General features: G+C 35.7%; 1 protein-coding gene across 5 annotated transcripts in view; it reads left to right on the forward strand.

Moving 5' to 3' along the window:
• KCNT2 (potassium sodium-activated channel subfamily T member 2) overlaps positions 1-18,428 on the forward strand; it is a 375,975-nt gene that overhangs the window by 177,733 nt on the left and 179,814 nt on the right. For all 5 annotated transcript variants that reach the window (XM_078078345.1, XM_078078342.1, XM_036084475.2 and 2 more), the window contains exons 9-12: positions 7,025-7,205; positions 8,391-8,555; positions 10,336-10,472; positions 14,363-14,426. In XM_078078345.1, the coding sequence (XP_077934471.1) occupies positions 7,025-7,205; positions 8,391-8,555; positions 10,336-10,472; positions 14,363-14,426 (547 nt within the window). The remainder of the gene's footprint in view (positions 1-7,024; positions 7,206-8,390; positions 8,556-10,335; positions 10,473-14,362; positions 14,427-18,428) is intronic.

Below are 18,428 nucleotides of genomic sequence, written 5' to 3' on the forward strand. Positions count from 1 at the left end.
TAAAACCTAATTTGCTTATTTATAGTACTTGGATATTTCAAGTGATATTGATTAAAAGGTGATGGGAAAGTCAATAGATTTATGGAATATTGCATCTGCCTCCCCTGCCTCCCTAAAGAAGTATTTACTCTTGCCACTTACTTATATTAGATTCCACAGTTAGGGCAGCAGTCAGATAAACATTTTGGGTGCTTTTTTTAAATTAATAAATTGTATTTAGTTTATATCTAAATAGGCTAAGTGGCTTGGTGATTTAAATATGGCAATAGAGATCTATGATCATTGTTCTGTGCTTGGCACTATTTTAGGTGCTCAGGCAACATGGTTGAAGAAAGCATGTGACTTCTGTCCTAATAGACCTCCATTCATATAAAGGGTTATAGACAATGGACACCAAACCCAACACATGACTAAAACTTTTTTTTTTTTGATTAAGCAGGATAAGGAAAATTAGAATTATAGATAATGGTCAATATAGGAGTAAAGACTTGGAAGATGTGAGGAGTTAGTGATGACAAAATCTGGGGCAATAGGGTTCTAGCCAGAGAATGTTCCATGACAAGGAACATGGCTCTCATGTTGATCAGAAAGCAAGAATGCCAGTGTAGCTGGGGCAGAGTGAACCACAGAGAAGAGTAGAAAATTAGTGTGAAAGGCATGGTAGGGAAGGGTCAGATTGGGTATATGCTATAGGCAAGTGAAAGAACATTAGCTTTTAGTCAAGTGAAATATAGGGAACCCTCTTAGAGTTTTAAGTAGGGGAATAGCATGACTTGACCTGCGTTTTCATAGGGCAACTCTGGCATGATGGTGATAGGCTCCTGGGAGAAGGATGGGAGTGTTTACTGCAGTGCAGGGCAGAGAACATGATGGCAAGGATCATTGCAGTAGCAGTGGTGAGTAGTGATAGTGAATTCTGGTTATGTTTTGAAGCTAGAAACAGTGGAATTTGCTAAGGATTTGGATGTGGGTTGTGAAAGAAAGAGAGAAGTCAAGGATGGCTTTAGGATTGTGACCTGATCAACAAGAAAGCTGTATTTGCCACCATTTGATTTGAAGAATTTGGGAGGAGCAAAATTAGAGAGGAAGTTTAGGATTCTGTTTGGACATTGGAAATATTAGAAATAAAGGGAGAAAGTTGAAAGAAGATTTGGGTGACACGTGGCACATTTCAGAGATAGCAGTGAGGCTGATGTGGCTGGAGGACAGTGAGTTAGGGGATGGTCTTAGAAGATGAGGTCCAAGAAGAGCCCTTTATTCTGAATACAGTTAAAGGGCATTTAGAGTTGTGAACACAGAGGGAACAAGATTTGATCTATAACTGAAAAGGATTACTCTTTTCTTGGGCTAGATATTTATTTTCTTTTTTTTCTCTTTTTTTTCCCTCTCTTTTTTTAAATTTTATTATGTTATGTTAATCACCATACATTACATCATTAGTTTTTGATGTAGTGTTCCATGATTCATTGTTTGCATATAACACCCAGTGCTCCATTCAGTACATGCCCTCTTTAGTAACCATCACCAGGCTAACCCATCCCCCCACTCCCCTCCCCTCTAGAACCCTCAGTTTGTTTCTCAGAGTCCATAGTCTCTCATGGTTTGTCTCCCCCTCTGATTCCCCCCCCTTCATTTCTCCCATCCTACTATCTTCTTTTTTTTTTTTTTTTTTAACATATAATGTATTATTTGTTTCAGAGGTACAGGTCTGTGATTCAACAGTTTTACACAATTCACAGTGTTTACCATAGCACATACCCTCCCCAATATCTATCACCCAGCCACCACATCCCTCCCATCCCCCACCACTCCAGCAACCCTCAGTTTGTTTCCTGAGATTAAGAATTCCTCATATCAGTGAGATCATATGATACATGTCTTTCTCTGACTTATTTCGCTCAGCATAATACCCTCCAATTCCAACCACATCATTGCAAATGGCAAGATTTCATTCCTTTTGATGGCTGCATAATATTCCATTGTATATATATACCACATCTTCTTTATCCACTCATCTGTCGATGGACATCTTGGCTCTTTCCATAGTTTGGCTGTTGTGGACATTGCTGCTATAAACATTTGGGTGCACGTACCCCTTCGGATCCCTACATTTGTATCTTTGGGGTAAATACCCAGTAGTGCAATTTCTGGTTCATAGGGCAGCTCTATTTTCAACTTTTTGAGGAACCTCCACACTGTTTTCCAGAGTGGCTGCACCAGCTTGCATTCCCACCAGCAGTGTAGGAGGGTTCCCCTTTCTCCTCATCTTCTTGGGCTAGATATTAAATATTCTCTGTCCTATTTTCTCTTGGCAAGAAGGAACTAAGTTCATTTATTTATTACAAAAATATTTATGGCCTTAGAAGATATGTAAACATCAGTATTTTTTGAAATGTAATGACATTGTTATCCACAAACAGAAGCAGTGGCCCATTAAATGAGACCTAAATGAAACTGGTTGACAGGCCTATTCAAAATCAGAGAAAAACTGGGGCACCTGGGTGGCTCAGTCGTCAACTGTCTGCCTTTGGCACAGGATCGAGCCCCGCATTGGGCTCCCTACTCGGCGGAAGCCTGCTTCTCCCTCTCCCCTTCCGCCTGCTTGTGTTCCCCCTCTCGCTGTGTCTCTCTCTGTCAAATAAATAAAATCTTAAAAAAAAAAAAATCAGAGAAAAACTCTAAAAGTAATTCAGTGTATTTACCTTTATTACTCCTTAAAAATAATGTTAATTTTTGTTTTTGTATAATAATACCAAGTGTGTAACAACTGATGTGGGTGTCTTCATTTTCATATTGATTTAGTGAGTATTAAGGTATATCAAGTCTTGAATCTTAAATGTGATATTGATAAATATGTGAAAATTTCACATGATTTTTCTAGGTCAAGTAAAATGGCATTTTACATAAGGATTATAAAAAATGATTGCAAGCATGATTTTAACTACAGTTATATCAAAGCAATTAAATATCTTGGACTGTAACATGATTTATTCAATAATATTTATTAAGATTTATATAAGTTGTGATAAGTATTCTCACTTATACAGTTTGGTGGATTGAAAAACATGATCACAAAATTTTGTAGCTCTTCTCATCAGGAGATAGAGTCTATTTCCACAGCCATTCCTCCAATCTGGGCTGATCTAGTGACTTGCTTTGGCAAATAGAATGGGGCAGATAAAGCTTGGTCTGAAGAGGACTTTCAGTTGCTATCATTGCCCTGGGACAGTAATGAAGCAGACTGAATCTATTGGAGGATGGGTGGTCACGTGGAGAATAACCAAGCAAGGCAAACAGACAACAGTGAACACTGGCCATTTGGCACAGGAGTGAGGCCACCTTGGACCTTTCATTCTAGCCAGACTTCTAGCTCAATGCAGCCACATGAATGAGCCCAAGAAAACCCGAGAAAATTCCCACCTACCACATGCAATCACGTGAAATGATAAATTATTACAGTTTGAGGCCACTGAGTTTTGGGGAGTTGGTTATGCAAGTAATAAAAAGCAGAAACACATGAATGAACTGCCTTCTGGAGTTTGTATGCATGTATTATTTGAGTATGGTTTAAGCAGGTGTTCTTTTGTTCTTTTAGCAGTTAGTTAATGAGTGACTACTAAGCACTTTGTGCTAAGTGCTCTAGGAAATAAAGATATAGGTGTAAATAGTGTCAGTAGGGTAAGTAATAGTTGAGTTGGGGTGATAAATATTAAACTCTAAAAATAGGTATTATTGTAAAAGTTTACCTATGTGAGACATGAACTCCTATGTGCTCTAGGAATTCAGCAGGAACTTCTAGGAATTCCTTGAACTTGAGATTCAATGAAGTCTTTATAAGGGAGATCATTTTTGAGCTAGGGTTCAAAAAATGGGAATCACAGTAGGTGTTATGGAGAGAGGGCTTCAGTTGTAGGGAACAGATTGGGCAAATTCGATATAGAGGGTAAGGATTATATACTATGATAGGTAAACCATCCAAATAGTAAGTGAAGGGGAGATAAAGTGAGAGAAAAATTTGAGAAAAACCAGATTAGATCCAGATGCTGGAGCCTAATTAATTCTGTATGTACCACATATCTATTGCCAAATAACAAGCCACCTAAAAGGTAGTGGCTTTAACACAGCACAGTTTGTTGTTTCTCACAGTTCTGTGGTTGAAACCAGGATAGTTTTCCTGCTGGTCTCACTTGCAGTTATTCTTGGCTTCAGTCATGTGATGGCCTGACAGGAACTGGAGCATCCAAGATGGCCGACTCTCATGTCTGGCAGTTGGTGCTGGCTGTTAGTTGGGACATTTTTTTTTTTTTTCCACAAGCCTCTCATCCTTCAGTAGATTATACCAGGCTGCTGTACAGCATGGTAATCTCAGACTTCTAAGTCAGCAAGAACAAAAACTTCAGGGTGTTTGTAAGATCCCTGATCTGTCATCCACACACCATCATTTCTACAAAATTTTGTTGGTCAAATAAGTTATTAGGCTGTTCAAATGCAAGGACATGGAGAACTAGATTTCACTTTTTTTAAAAAAGATTTTATTTATTTATTTGAGAGAGAGAGAATGAGAGAGAGAGAGAGAGCACGAGACGGGGGAGGATCAGAGGGAGAAGCAGACTCCCTGCCAAGCAGGGAGCCCGATGTGGGACTTGATCCTGGGACTCCAGGATCATGACTTGAGCCGAAGGCAGCCGCCCAACCATCTGAGCCACGAAGGCACCCTAGATTTCACTTTTGATGGGAAGTATAGCAATATCATGTTGCAAACAGGCATAAGCATAGGAAGGCTTGATTTATTGGCAGCTATTATAATAATCTATCACATCATGAATTACAAAGTGGTCTTAAATTGTAAGAATCCAGTGCCTTTTTTTAAACCTGAGATTGACGTAGCCAAGCTTTTTAAAATTAATTAATTATTTTATTTTTATTTTTTTTGGCAAGAGAGAGTGCACACACCTGCAGTGAAGGGGAGGGGGGAGTGGGGGAGGGAGACAGAGAATCTTAAGCCCCAAGGCAGGGCTTGATCTCACAACCCTGAGATCATGACCTGAGCCAAAATCAAGAGTTGGACGCTTAACTAACTGAGCCACCCAGGCGCCCCTCTAAGCTTTGTTTAAGGAATGTGAATGTGGCCATTATGAATAGGTTATATTAAAAAAAGAACAATCTGAAGACAAGGAAGCAGAGTAGGAGACTTTTATACTAGTTTAGGTGAAGATAATGTTTATCTGAATTAAAAAATGGACATTTTATCTATGAACAGGGACTGACTTAATGTGTAGTTATGCAATATATAGTAAGCCTTTAACATTTGAATCCTTAAACTATGTAATTTATCTTCCTTATTTTATTTTCTACTGAAGTGTAGAAGTTGAGCATAAATTGTTTACATTTTCAAATACATATTTTTGTGATAAAATTAAAAAACCTACTTCGCAGAAATATTTGTTATCAAACAGTTGTTCTCTTTGGTTATAGTAAGGCTCCATCTGAGTAGTCTTATAATTAGTTTGGCTATGATATTGCATAGGGACAGCAGAGCAAATAAACTGATACGAATCAACTCATATGACCTGGCAGCTCACACAAAATTCCTAAGCATAGAACAAGGGCAATTTTGCTGAACCATTCTGGAAACCTGGAGGTAAGAAAGAAAAAGAAAAAGAAAAGAAAAAAAGAACAGTCTCTGCCTCAGCAGTAAAATGATGACAAGTACCCTACTATTTCTCTTCTGTCCTTTGGTTTATCTACCTGTGTGCTTACCCACCTATCTACCTATCCACTGGCTTAGACTCTGCCTTAAAAAAACAAAACAATCAAAAAACATTTAATATTTGAGATAATTAAATATTTTTTGATATGTAACCTAGACAAATAGGAAGATTATCTTAAAAGGATAGAAAAGAAAATAGAAAAATTAAACATTGAATATTACCTCTTTGTGGTCATCAAAATCGAGCTGTCTTCTTGTTGTGCATAGGGGTTGGAATGAGTATCCAAAAGTAAACACTGATTTTTTTTGGACAGCTTTGTAGAGGAATAATTTACATGCCATACAGTGCACTCATTTTAAGTGTAAATATCAATCATTTTTAAATGCATTTACAGAGTTCTGCAATCATCACCACATTCCGGTTTTAGAACATTTTTCTATCACCCTTCTTCCCACCATCAGCCCCAGGCAGCCACTAGTCTGCTTTCTGTCTCTTTTCTGGACATTTTGTATAAACAGTATCATATAGTCTGTAGTTTTCTACATCTATCTTCTTTCACTGACCATGTTTTTGTGGTTTATCCATATTATAATATGCGTCGATACCTGTTTTTTTTCTTCTTGCTGAATTGTGTGCCATTATACACTGATTTATGTGCAAATCTCCTAGCTCCCTCCAAGGCTCACCTTTCCTTTTTTTTCTTTTTCTTTTTTCTTTTTTTTTTTCTTTGCCAGTAGTAGTGCTATTTTTAGTGCTATTTTAACAATTCTACTTTGGGGACATCTTGTAACAATTTCTATGCTGCTCTCTTACTTTTATACCATTAGTAGCTTTATACAGATGGTTGATCTCTTGAGAATGACTTGGCAATTGTTAACTCCTCAAACCTTTCATATATATATATATGAAACACACACACATTATACAATAAGATGGCTTCCTGTAAAAAAAAAAAGACTATCACTCTTCTGACAGGGAATAAATTTAGCAATTTCTGTCTCTATGTTTCCTGGCATGCATTCAAAATGTTTGTGTTAGTCACCCATGAAATTCAGTCTATTCCTTTTTACATGCTACTCCGGTATACTCTGTGATATTTTGGCTACAATTTTTGGTTATCAATCAAAATAATACTATATTTGGTTAATGTGGGTAAAAAACTTAAAAAATGATATTTTCCTGAGGAAAAAAAGATTGTACAATATAAGATCCAGCTTACTGCATGGCTTTATGAAATGTGCTTTCAAAAGAATAATGAGAAATAATGTGCCCAATTTGAAAGTTTTAATTTTAATGCACGTTTGTTTCTTTAGCATTTGTGGAATCCAACATCTGGAACGAATAGGGAAGAAGCTGAATCTCTTTGACTCCCTTTACTTCTGCATTGTGACATTTTCCACTGTGGGCTTTGGGGATGTCACCCCTGAAACATGGTCCTCCAAGCTTTTTGTCGTTGCCATGATCTGTGTTGCTCTTGTGGTTCTACCCATACAGGTAAACAGAGCCAGGGTAAATTTTATAGAAATGTGCAAATCTTATAAAATCAACTCTTTCATGCTTAGTAAGAAATGCAGGGTGGTTTATTAATGTAATATATTGACACATGTTATTATTGTATCTAGTCAATGAATTAAAATGGTCTCAGGAAACGCTTTTTCATATTATATTAGAAACTGACTTTTTCCCCCTCCATTCACAACTGAAATAACTCACATCTCATTTCAATTCTTGAAGATGTTTCTTTGAAATATAAGGTATTTAATTATATTAATTATAAGGTCATAGGATAATATAGTTTTAATTACAGAATGATAGATCAAAGAAATAAACTTATGAAGGTTTGATTTCTTTTGGTTCTTGAAACAATATAAAAGCTAAACATTGCAATAAATAAAAACTGATCACGTATGTTGGTCAACTAAAACAAAATCTGAAGATGATATGTAACTAATATACAACATTCTGGGAGTGGATAAGGTGGTTGCAAAGGGACAGAGATATAAAAGGAGACTAAAGATAAGCAGATGCAATCTCCAACTCTTCCCTACAGTGAGCTCTTAGGTGCCCATGGGTGAGCAGGTCGGAAACAGGATATGGCAAATACAAATCAAACTTGTATCTTCCATTACAAACCTCTGGCCACAGTATATCTAAATATCCTTTATGTAGGTATGAAAATGATCTTCCCACTTTTATCCAGTCATGCATGTGTTCCTTCCTGACATCCCTCCACTTCCCTTACATACCAACTATAGCTGTACAACTAGAATGTGACCTTGTGTGTTGGGTATCTCTCATTGCATGAGATGGGTGCTGAACTTGGTTGAAGAAGGTAGAAGAAATGCCTTTGATGTTTTTCTCTTTGACGCAGTGCATGACACATCATGGCTGCCTGCTTTACTGGACATAAAGCAGAGGCACAAACCTTTTAGTGCTGTTATGATATAAAGGGAAAATCATATTAATATGTTTCTGTAGAGACCTGAGGCCCCTGGGAAGCATTAGCAACTTGTACAGCAATCACATGAAAAGTCTGTTGTTGAAGGGAATACGGATAATTTGAATCTCAGTGAGTTCCATCTAAGAAATTGAGTGTATTTAATAAACAATGGATGTATTGCATTGATTTTTATTTTCATGTCTAAAGTTTTTTATTCATTTGTGGAAAATGCATTGCAGTTTGAACAGCTGGCCTATTTGTGGATGGAGAGACAAAAGTCAGGTGGAAACTATAGTCGACATAGAGCTCAAACTGAGAAGCATGTTGTTCTGTGTGTCAGTTCACTGAAGATTGATTTACTTATGGACTTTTTAAATGAATTCTATGCTCACCCAAGACTTCAGGTACATTAAAATTATGTTACGCCTTTGCTGGATCATAACTAACTAACATATTGTCCAAGTCAATTAACTGATGGTGCAGCCTGCATTCTGGAGGATTTTTATTTATACACTCAAATTTAGAAAGAGTAAATGAAGAACTGCAAATATAACCAGGAACATAGAAAAAAATGCTTAAGGAATACACAGTATTTTAAGTTTCCTTCTGTATCTACACTAAAAGACAGATGGAATTATGTTAATGCTACAAAGAAAGGTTTTCTTTGAATTAAATGGATTTTTTTTCTCCCTTGGGTAATGCACAAATGACATTTTTATGAAACAGTGGAATTTAACATAAGATATCAAACAATGAAAAAGTCATTTCACAATATCATCTACTCACTTGAAATTATCAAAAGTTTTATCAAGTGTTGCTGATAGAAATGTGAAAGTCTGAAAGTTCCATTTTTCCTTTTGTTTCCCAGAGTGTACCTAGGTCTTATTTATACTAGCAATGAGTGACCCCAAACTGGACAATAACTAGCTGAATTGAGAACAATAATTCAGAAAAAAAAATCTCTTCATCTGTCTATGCAGATAAAATCCTCAGATACTTCTGCCACTTGCTGTGTGGTACTGGGCCAGTGTATATTTAGATAATCTCCTTTTCCTGCTCAATGCACTTTCAGTCCAAACAGTAAGGAGCTACTTGAATGTCTTGTATTTCCTCAATAAATTTGTGTCAAGAGGTTGGACAGTCCTGAGATCAAAACAGTACTGAGTTATCTAATTAGATCTCCCTTAAATAGATCTTTTTTTTTCATGACTATATTGGAGATCTTTTAAAATACTATTTAAAAAATATTCTTTAAAAATATAATTTATAAATGATACTTAAATTACATCATACATTCTTTTGTTTTCATATAAATTAATTTGCATTTTTGAAGAAACATCATATGTATTTGTTGTTTTTATTATTATTCATATTAAGTAATTGCAGTTTTGCTCATTATAATCCATAAAGAAAACCTATTTTTGGGAAAATTTGATGCCCCAGGTTTTGATACCTAGTAATTTATTTTGTCTGATATCAATGTGGCAAATTCTCAAAACTCCCCAAATTTCCACTAGATACATTTTAGATGATAAAATAGTGAATGTTGCCCAAAGAATTGTAATTCCTATAATCAGTGTATTAAACTATTTTATCACTCAGAGTACTTTTGTATTTTTTCAAAAGGGTCATAATTTTGAAATATGTGATCTCAAAGTTTTAAATTTACTTTGTATTATCAATATTTTTATGAATCCTTATCCTTTCAGATATTCATCAGAGATTTTTCAGTATTATCTGTTCATAATATTTCCAAATGATATAAATCTCCATCAGAATTTCTATTCTAAAAGTAAAAACTTGAAGTATGAATTGATTTTTAAGCACTTCTGTCCTGTATGTATTACATATTTTAGAATCAGCCTGAAGTTATAACTGAAAACTTCATAGGTTGGAAATGTCTACTGAGTATACACTGATTACCTTCTCTTCATGGTACTAATAAGATTGAAAAAGGTCAGGATGACCTTATGTTGCTTTATGAGATTTTTATATGTCTCAGTTATGTTTATTATAGTATCATGTTAATGTATGTCCAGGTTTTAAACACAAATTTTTACTTATTAGCAGGAGTTTATTTCTATATCATCATATTTCTAAATGTTCTTAGACATTCTGTTTACTTATGTAATATAAAACACAGCATTATTGATTTTGCCCCATTGCTCACCTTGTTTTGAATAGGATTATTATGTGGTGATTTTGTGTCCTACTGAAATGGATGTGCAAGTTCGAAGGGTACTGCAGATTCCAATGTGGTCACAAAGAGTAATCTACCTTCAAGGCTCAGCCCTTAAAGATCAGGATCTGTTGAGAGCAAAGTAGGTATCCCTATCTATTTTCCATCTTGCAATACTTTAATATCTTTTCTCTCCTCCAAATTTTAGCAATTTTCAGTCTTGCAAGATGTGTTTAAGTATTTTTGAATACAGAATCTTGCCATAGTCCCTCTGCTGGTCAAATTGAAAGGTTAAAAATATAAAATCAGTGTATTTGCTCCCTTTTTCAGTGCAAGGATGTTCAGCAGACCATGTCCACACAACACAATGAGGAGTGTGGCATGGTGTAATTATCTCAAGCTGTCAGGCAAGAGCTGAGTTATCCAGACTCACTGTTAGAGTAGTCTCCAAATCCCTGAATACTGTTTTTATTCCACAAATAAAAATTTTGGGCTAACCATTATATGAAATGCCAAAGCAGTTTGAGTCAGGGTTTAAATTCTAGAGTTTGTATTATGTACCGGGCAGATGACACTTGTGATGTCCCTGGGGCTGGAGGAAGGTAACTGGGTCTTAGTTGCTCTTTTCCTGTAGCACATGTGCTAGTCAACCTGGCTTAAAGGTGACATAGGCACACACCTTTGTCACAGGTCATGGGATTGTTCCATATGAACAGAGTGAAAACATGGTTGGGCCGACCATGGACACCAGGGAGTCAGGGCCTCTGCAAACAACACCCATAGTTTCAGAAGCCAGAAGAAACCTTCAGCAGGGGTGGTTTTGCTCCATGTTTTCTGTTGCTTTTAAAGTTTTAAACATGTCTTTGTTGGGGAGGAAGAATATCCTATCCCCTTCTAGGTCCTTCTAGCTGGACTAAGAATCAAATTGACATGAGACAGATTAACAGGAGAAAATCAAATTTAATAGTGTATGTACAGGGAATCCATACAGATATGGAACTTCCAAAGACAGGAAAATATGTCATTCTGAGCTAAGGAGAAGGGGTAGAGGTCTGGGACTACCAAGGGAAGGAAAGCAAGTTACAGGGAGATGAACAAGAGTGCTGTGTATTGTGTAAGACTGATGAATCACAGACCTGTGCCCCTGAAACAAATAATACATTATATATTAATAATAAAGAAAAAAAAAGAGTAAATGTTTGGTAAACAAATGTTTGCTGGGCCACTCAGAAACAATGGGACATGGAGGACTTGAATCAGACAGGCTTTGCTAGGTTCTTCCTTGCCTGCCCTCCCTAGTTTGTATCATAATGTAGTTATCTATGGTGATAGCTCCCTTCCTGGGGCAGATTTTCTGTCTAAATTCTTTTCAGGCAGTTGAGGAGGGAGATAAAGAGCTTTCCTGAATCTGCTGGGTTTTGATTGCTTTTTAGCTCAAAGTAATCTTCATGCAAACGTGGCCCATCTTGGAGTGGCCTTGGATCCTACCTCTCCATATTTGTCCCTGAGTTGTCTTATGTGCTCTTAAATATAAGTCTCCTCACTGAATTTGAGAGCATAAGTGTTTTTTATTTTGTTGCTTTATTTTTTCTGGATGGCTTGAGTATGTGTGTTAGTGGAGATGGGTGTGTTTATGCATGTTGTGTGTGTGCGTGTGTGTATGTGGATAGTGGAAAAGAACAGAAGAAAACTCCCAAAATCCTTTTTGCTGCTTAATTCTGGAAAGTGATGACTAGATATTTTGTAACCGGAACTTTGACATTACCTTTGATTTATATACAGTAGGGCAATTTAAGTGAGATTTTTCAATGATTTAATAACTTCTGAAACAAAAAAGTTAGTAGAAACCATCAGGATATAATGAATGGTACCTAATTAGGAAATTTAGCTTCTTTGAGAACATATTAGTATTTCCGGTGGATTAAATACTTCATAGATATTGTCAGTGTACACACGAGTTAAGTCAGATTCTCCTAGTACCTCAAGCAATAGATGGCTTTAGGTGTTTGCTATTTGCTATCTATATACATTTTTTGGGAGCTCTAAAGAAATAGTTGCATAGACACTAACATAATTTGGATCTTTATATTCATCTGTATAGATAATCAATATGCTTAATTACTGTATGCATTAAGTTCTTCACATAAGAATAATTCCCATATTATGTTCACTATGAATTTATGCGATAATTGAAGGCTTTTTATTACCTAATAAATTAATCTAAGCTATTAGTATTAGCTGTTAGTATTTTAGCTTGATACTATAGAAGGGAGCCAAATTTGCTACCCCAAAATATGCCTCAGTGGTGTAAGGATTATTGTGAGCTGGTTATTTTTAAGAAACAGCAGACACAGGAAAAACTGAAAACCTAGTAGAAGTTAACCCTTTTGTAAGGGACATTTCCATTTATAAGGGAAATCTCCATCCATAAGTGTGTCTCTCTCTCTCTCTCTCTGTACTTGGAAGAGGATGACTCAATTTCTGCAAACTCTTGTGAATGGAGAAAGCAAGGACCTAAATCTGTATAACAACCTACGCTGGTTTACTGTGCTTTTCTTGATAGGTTCCCATAACTGGCTCACCGTTAGCCAAACATCTTGGTCTTTAGCTGAAAATGGTGTTTAAGGTGGTGGCTTCATGGGAGAGGAGTTAATCAGTTTTCCAGGGTGTCTCCCACGTATACAGGAGGTATACGTGTTATTAAACTTCTGTTTGCTTTTCTTCTGTTAATCTGTCTTTTTATTACAGAGGGGTCTCAGCCAAGGACCTAGATGGGTAGAGGGAAAATGATTTATCTTTTTATTCATGATTTATTTAGGATTAACAATTCATTTATTATTAATATTATTAAAATGATTTCTCAGCAAAGTCAATCACATTTACAAGAAGCATTCATTCATTGGAATATACCAAGGATGAGAATGAGGATGAGAGAGGTAGCAGGCTGGTAATACTAAAAAATCTGGGTTAAGAAAGAAGTATTCATTTTATGTTCATTTCTTATCCTAATGTCATATAAAGATTTGGGATTTAATGTTAACTAATACATTCTTCAACACAATTTCCCATGCAAGAAACAAGGAGTAGGATTCTCCAAACCAGTTCCAAAGGTCAGTTGCATGAATTTTGAATTGCTTTGTTGAAGATGATGTTTAGAAAATGTTATGCGATACTAATTATCTTATAACCATGACTCAGTATTTTTCCAAAACTGTTTGGTTTGATCTAATTTCTTGGACTTTTATCTTTCCTCTGCATAGAAAAAAAATTTGGGGGGGGGGTGGAGGTTTATTTTATCATAATGAATCAGAAAGATAAAACATTCCTTATTTTGAAATTAACATTTTTATGTTTTTATTTTTTTAAAAGATTTTTTATTTTTAAGTAATCTCTACACCCAATGGGGAGGTTGAATTTACAATCCCGAGATCAATAGTCGCATGTTCTACCGACTGAGCCAACCAGGCACCCCAACATTTTTATGTTTTTAGAACATTATTTATCAAGCACTGAAACCTACTGTTTATCACCAAATTTAAGAAATGTAGAACTTTAGTATAAGGGACAAGGGTTGGGAACAAGATGATGAATCATCTCCAAGAAATGTAAATGTACAGTAGAGTTTGATATAAGAATACTAAGTAGCTCTTCCTTCTCTCTTAGTTAATTGAGTAACTTTGCAGTTAAAATGTAACTAATCATAAAGTAAAGGCCAATATAACTCCCTTAATTTAAACAAAGCATATACATGAAAAAATATATAATCATAAAAGAGAATAAAATTTGAGTGTTTTTTTAATTTTTGTCATTATGAACTGTTGAGTTATATAGTCAATTCAACAATCATTGCTTTGTTTATAATCAAGTACAGTCATGATCTGCTAGAAATCTAACTATCGTTTAAGCCTAAGGATACTCATAGTTTATTTGCACTTTGTGTACATTGGACTAAGCATTGGAATTCTATTTTTCAGACACTACAAAGATATTTCAGTGTATGATTATTATTATTTTTTTTTTGTCTGTATTTAGGATGGATGATGCTGAGGCCTGTTTTATTCTGAGCAGCCGTTGTGAAGTGGATAGGACATCATCTGTAAGTTTCTAAAAGTCTCTTTCATAATTGTTCTTATTCCCTTAGAAGATTTTTAAAAATTTTTTTAAAAAATCTGCCTATGTTAAATATAGGTAACTTTAAAATATTGCTAAAGGGAAGCAAATATCTCTAAACTGTCTTTGCCACAATATAAGAAGAGCAGCATTATGGACTGTGTCAACAAAACTGTTTTTTGAAGTAGTTTCTACTAGTCCTTGGGTTTTCTGTTGATCAAAATGAAATAGGTCATATATTTTTATTAAATATGTCCTTTCCTATGTAATTTCATTAAAATGGTCTCAATTTCCTCAACTCAAAACAAAGCAGATGGATCAGGCAGTCTGCATTAGAATCAGTTGGAGAGCTTCTAAAAAAGTATGCATTCATGAAAATTTTATTCAGTATATATGAAGTGGGGATCTAGAATCTGTGTATTTTTAAAAGATCCCCATGTGATTGGGAAGCACATCTCAACTTGACACCTTTTGGCTTATATGATCTCTGTGATTTTTTTTGGCAAAAAGTTGTATAAACTCATAATTAAATTAAATTAAATTAATTAATTAAATTAATTTAAATATAATTTACCAAATTATAACTTGCATTTTTAAACATGCATCTTAATTCTATTGTTTTTAAAAAGTACTTTATTATTTTATATTGCGCAGGTACTATTAACTCCTGTGTTTCTAAGCCGATGAGTTTATCTTTAGTCATATCTGTGGTACAGAGACAAAGCCTTGGTGGCTTCTGTAGTGACTGAGGAAAGGCAATCTATGCATGGGTCTTTCAGGGACATCATTTGGTTTTTTTCTGGAGCATTTAATAGGACACTCTCTTATATTAAATTAGACTGTGAGTCCTGAATGTGGCAGGCTCTATGTTCTCCTGTTGACCTCACTCTAATTTACCTAAGTTCTTATTCAGTTCTAAACTAATTTTCTCATCCTTTATTTGAAGAGGGTTGTTAGGGCTTGTATTGTGGCCCCTAAAACTCATATATTGAAGCCCAACCCCCCCAGTACTTCATAATGTGAACTTATTTGGAGATAAAGTCTTAATAAAGACAATCAAGTTATAATGTGCTCATTAGGGTGGACCTTCAGTATGATTGGTGTCCTTGTAAAAAGAGGAAATTTGGAGACTGTCAGTTATCAGGGAGAATGCCATATGAACATGAAGACAGCCATCAATAAGCCAAGGGGAGTGGCCCGAAACAGATCCTTCCCTCCTTGCCCTCAGAAGGAATCAACCCTGCCAGCACTTTGATTTTGGATTTCCGGCCTCCAGGACTAGGAAATAATAGATTTCAGTTATTTAAGCCACCAGTTTGTTCCACTTTGTTACTGTAGCCTACCAAACTAATATAAGAGCATAGAGCAAATATAATTTGGAAAAATTTGTGAAATATCTCTCTTTATATATTTCTAAAAATTCATCTGCTCCCCTTCTTCTCCATGGTTGCTATCTTAATTCAGACCACACCCTCCTCAGTTCACTTAAGTACTATTTCAGGAGTTTCTTAATTGGTTTGGCACATTAGGTGCTCCAAAGGTATTTATGGAATAAATGAATTTGAACTGATCATAATCTACTGTCTGTTTCCATAATTATTTAACTTATGTAATTGTGAATCTTGTGCCCCTTAAGCAGTAACTTGGTTTTAAAGTACTTGCAGTCCTCTAGTATCAATAATGTTTTGAGTAACAAGGAGAAGCATAAACATTAATAAATAAATATATAATATCTTTTAGAGTACCCTTTAAACTGTGAATTTGAGATCACTCAGTTAAACAAATGTGTTCCATTTCTTTCTGACACTCTGCTAAATTGACAGGAAATGAATAAAAAATTTCACTCATTAGGACAAAGGAGATGGTAGATGAGACAGCACTAACACAAGTTTGGAAGCTAGAAAGCAGATGGATGAGTGGTAACCGACTTAGACAGAAGGAAGTTAAAATTTAAGTTGAGAGAGGAAACAAGTCAGGCTGCTTTTTACAATGTACCCTCAAAAGTCTCAAGAAATAGAGGCACCAGATGCTTCTGTAAGTAGGGTTATATGTGGGACTAAACATATGAATAGTGATTAAAAGTTTGTAAAAGAAGCAATTAGATTCCCTGAATCTCTACAGAAATCCATTGCTGATCCCTTTCCCCACCCTGGGAACAGGTTTACTGTTGGCATAATTTGATCCAGGGATATCCTTCACTCAGAACCAGTAGGTGCAGCAGAGAGTTGGGGTAAAGTCAAAGATATTAAAGAGTAAGTTGCTCCACTGAATGTGACATGCTTCTCCCAAATGACTCAGAAACTTAATAGCTAGGTCCACATCTCCACTGGCACAATATTAGAGGAATTTTCTCTGGGAAAATGGTACATCACAAGAGAGAATGTGTGTAAATATATAAAGTCTGAAGTTCCCTAGTGCAGTATCACAGATTAATCACCCTACAGTAAGGTCTGTGTGAAAATAAGATTCCCACATTCAGTGAAGTCCCAAATAGCTTTTGAGTGTTTAATTTCTACATATGTTCAGATAACAGACATCACTAAACATTTAAGTAAATTCCTGACAAGGAAAAGAAAGAATGGATGGACAAACATAAAAAGTGTATAGAAAAGAGGAACTCAGAGAAAACAAACAAAACTACACAATTCTGGGAGAAGAAATAGATTTTAAAATATATAACAAATATCCTCAGAATAATATGAGAAGTTGAGGAGAGTGTACATATATATAAAACAAGAATAGTAGGCTGTAGAACAAAAAAAAATTGAAGTCAAAACAAGAAACACTTAATGAACTAAAAATAGTTCCTGGAAATTAAAAATAGGGTAACACATGAAAAATTGTATAAAAGATTTAGGAGGAAAGCAAGAGAGGTGAGGAAACAGGGCAAAGTATTATGCCCAAGATTGGAGAGACTGACACACAAATATGGAGAATAGTAATTTACCCCAGCAAAGACTCATGAGTGGAAATCAACCTGGGAATCAGTGTGGGGGCAGGAAAACCTGAACTGTAATTGATGAATTGCTGGAGGTTCAGTGCAGACAACTCTGAGAGTTAAAAAACCCCTGGGAAATGTAGTCCTGGGGAAAGGATACCATAATTTTGTGAGATTTACTTCCAGGAGTTTGACCAGGTTCTCACAATAAATATGAGAGAAAAATCCGTTTGGGATTTCAGCAAGGGTCAGGAAAAAGGAACCATTTTGAATTACACCAGAGAATTCTCTTCCTCTTAACAGGCCTTTCCCTCAGGGAAACTAGTTAACCAGAGCTTCACCTGCTGGAAACCTAGTTATCAGAGCCTAACTGATCTGGGACAAGGGTAATACCCAATTCCAGACGACTCTAGCCATCCTTTCTCAATTAAGGGGGCAGGACACTGAAAAAACATTTGTGAGGGTCACAGTCCAGAGGTGTTGGCTCACTAAAAGACTGACACCAAATCATGGGACTATAGAACGCTTCCCCAAACCCCCAGCTTACTTGCACGTGTCTAAAGATCTATTTATAGCAGTTCCTTTAACTTTGTATATTATGACTGGCTATCAAGAAAAAATTACAAAGCATACTGAAAGTCAAAAAAATGCAATTTGTAGAGACAGAGCAAGTATCAGAACAGACATGGCAGGGATGTTGAACTTATCAGACCAATCATTTAAAATAGCTGATTAATATGCTAAGGGCTCTCATGGATAAAATAGACAGCATGCAAGAACAGATGGGTAGTGTAAGCAGAGAGAAACCTTAAGAAAGAACCAAAAGGTAATATTAGAGATAAAAAAAAAATTATAACAGAAATGAAGAATGTCTCTGATGGGCTTATTAGTAGACTGGACATGGCTAAGGAAATAATCTTTGAACTTGAGGATAAATCAACAGAAATCTCCAAAACTAAAAAGCGAAGAGAACAAAGACTGAAGAACAACAACCACAACAAAAACCCAGACTCAGATGGAATATCCAAGGACTCTGGGACAACTGCAAAA

This window comes from Halichoerus grypus, chromosome 7 (assembly GCF_964656455.1).
Source record: "Halichoerus grypus chromosome 7, mHalGry1.hap1.1, whole genome shotgun sequence".
Lineage (NCBI taxonomy): Eukaryota > Metazoa > Chordata > Mammalia > Carnivora > Phocidae > Halichoerus > Halichoerus grypus.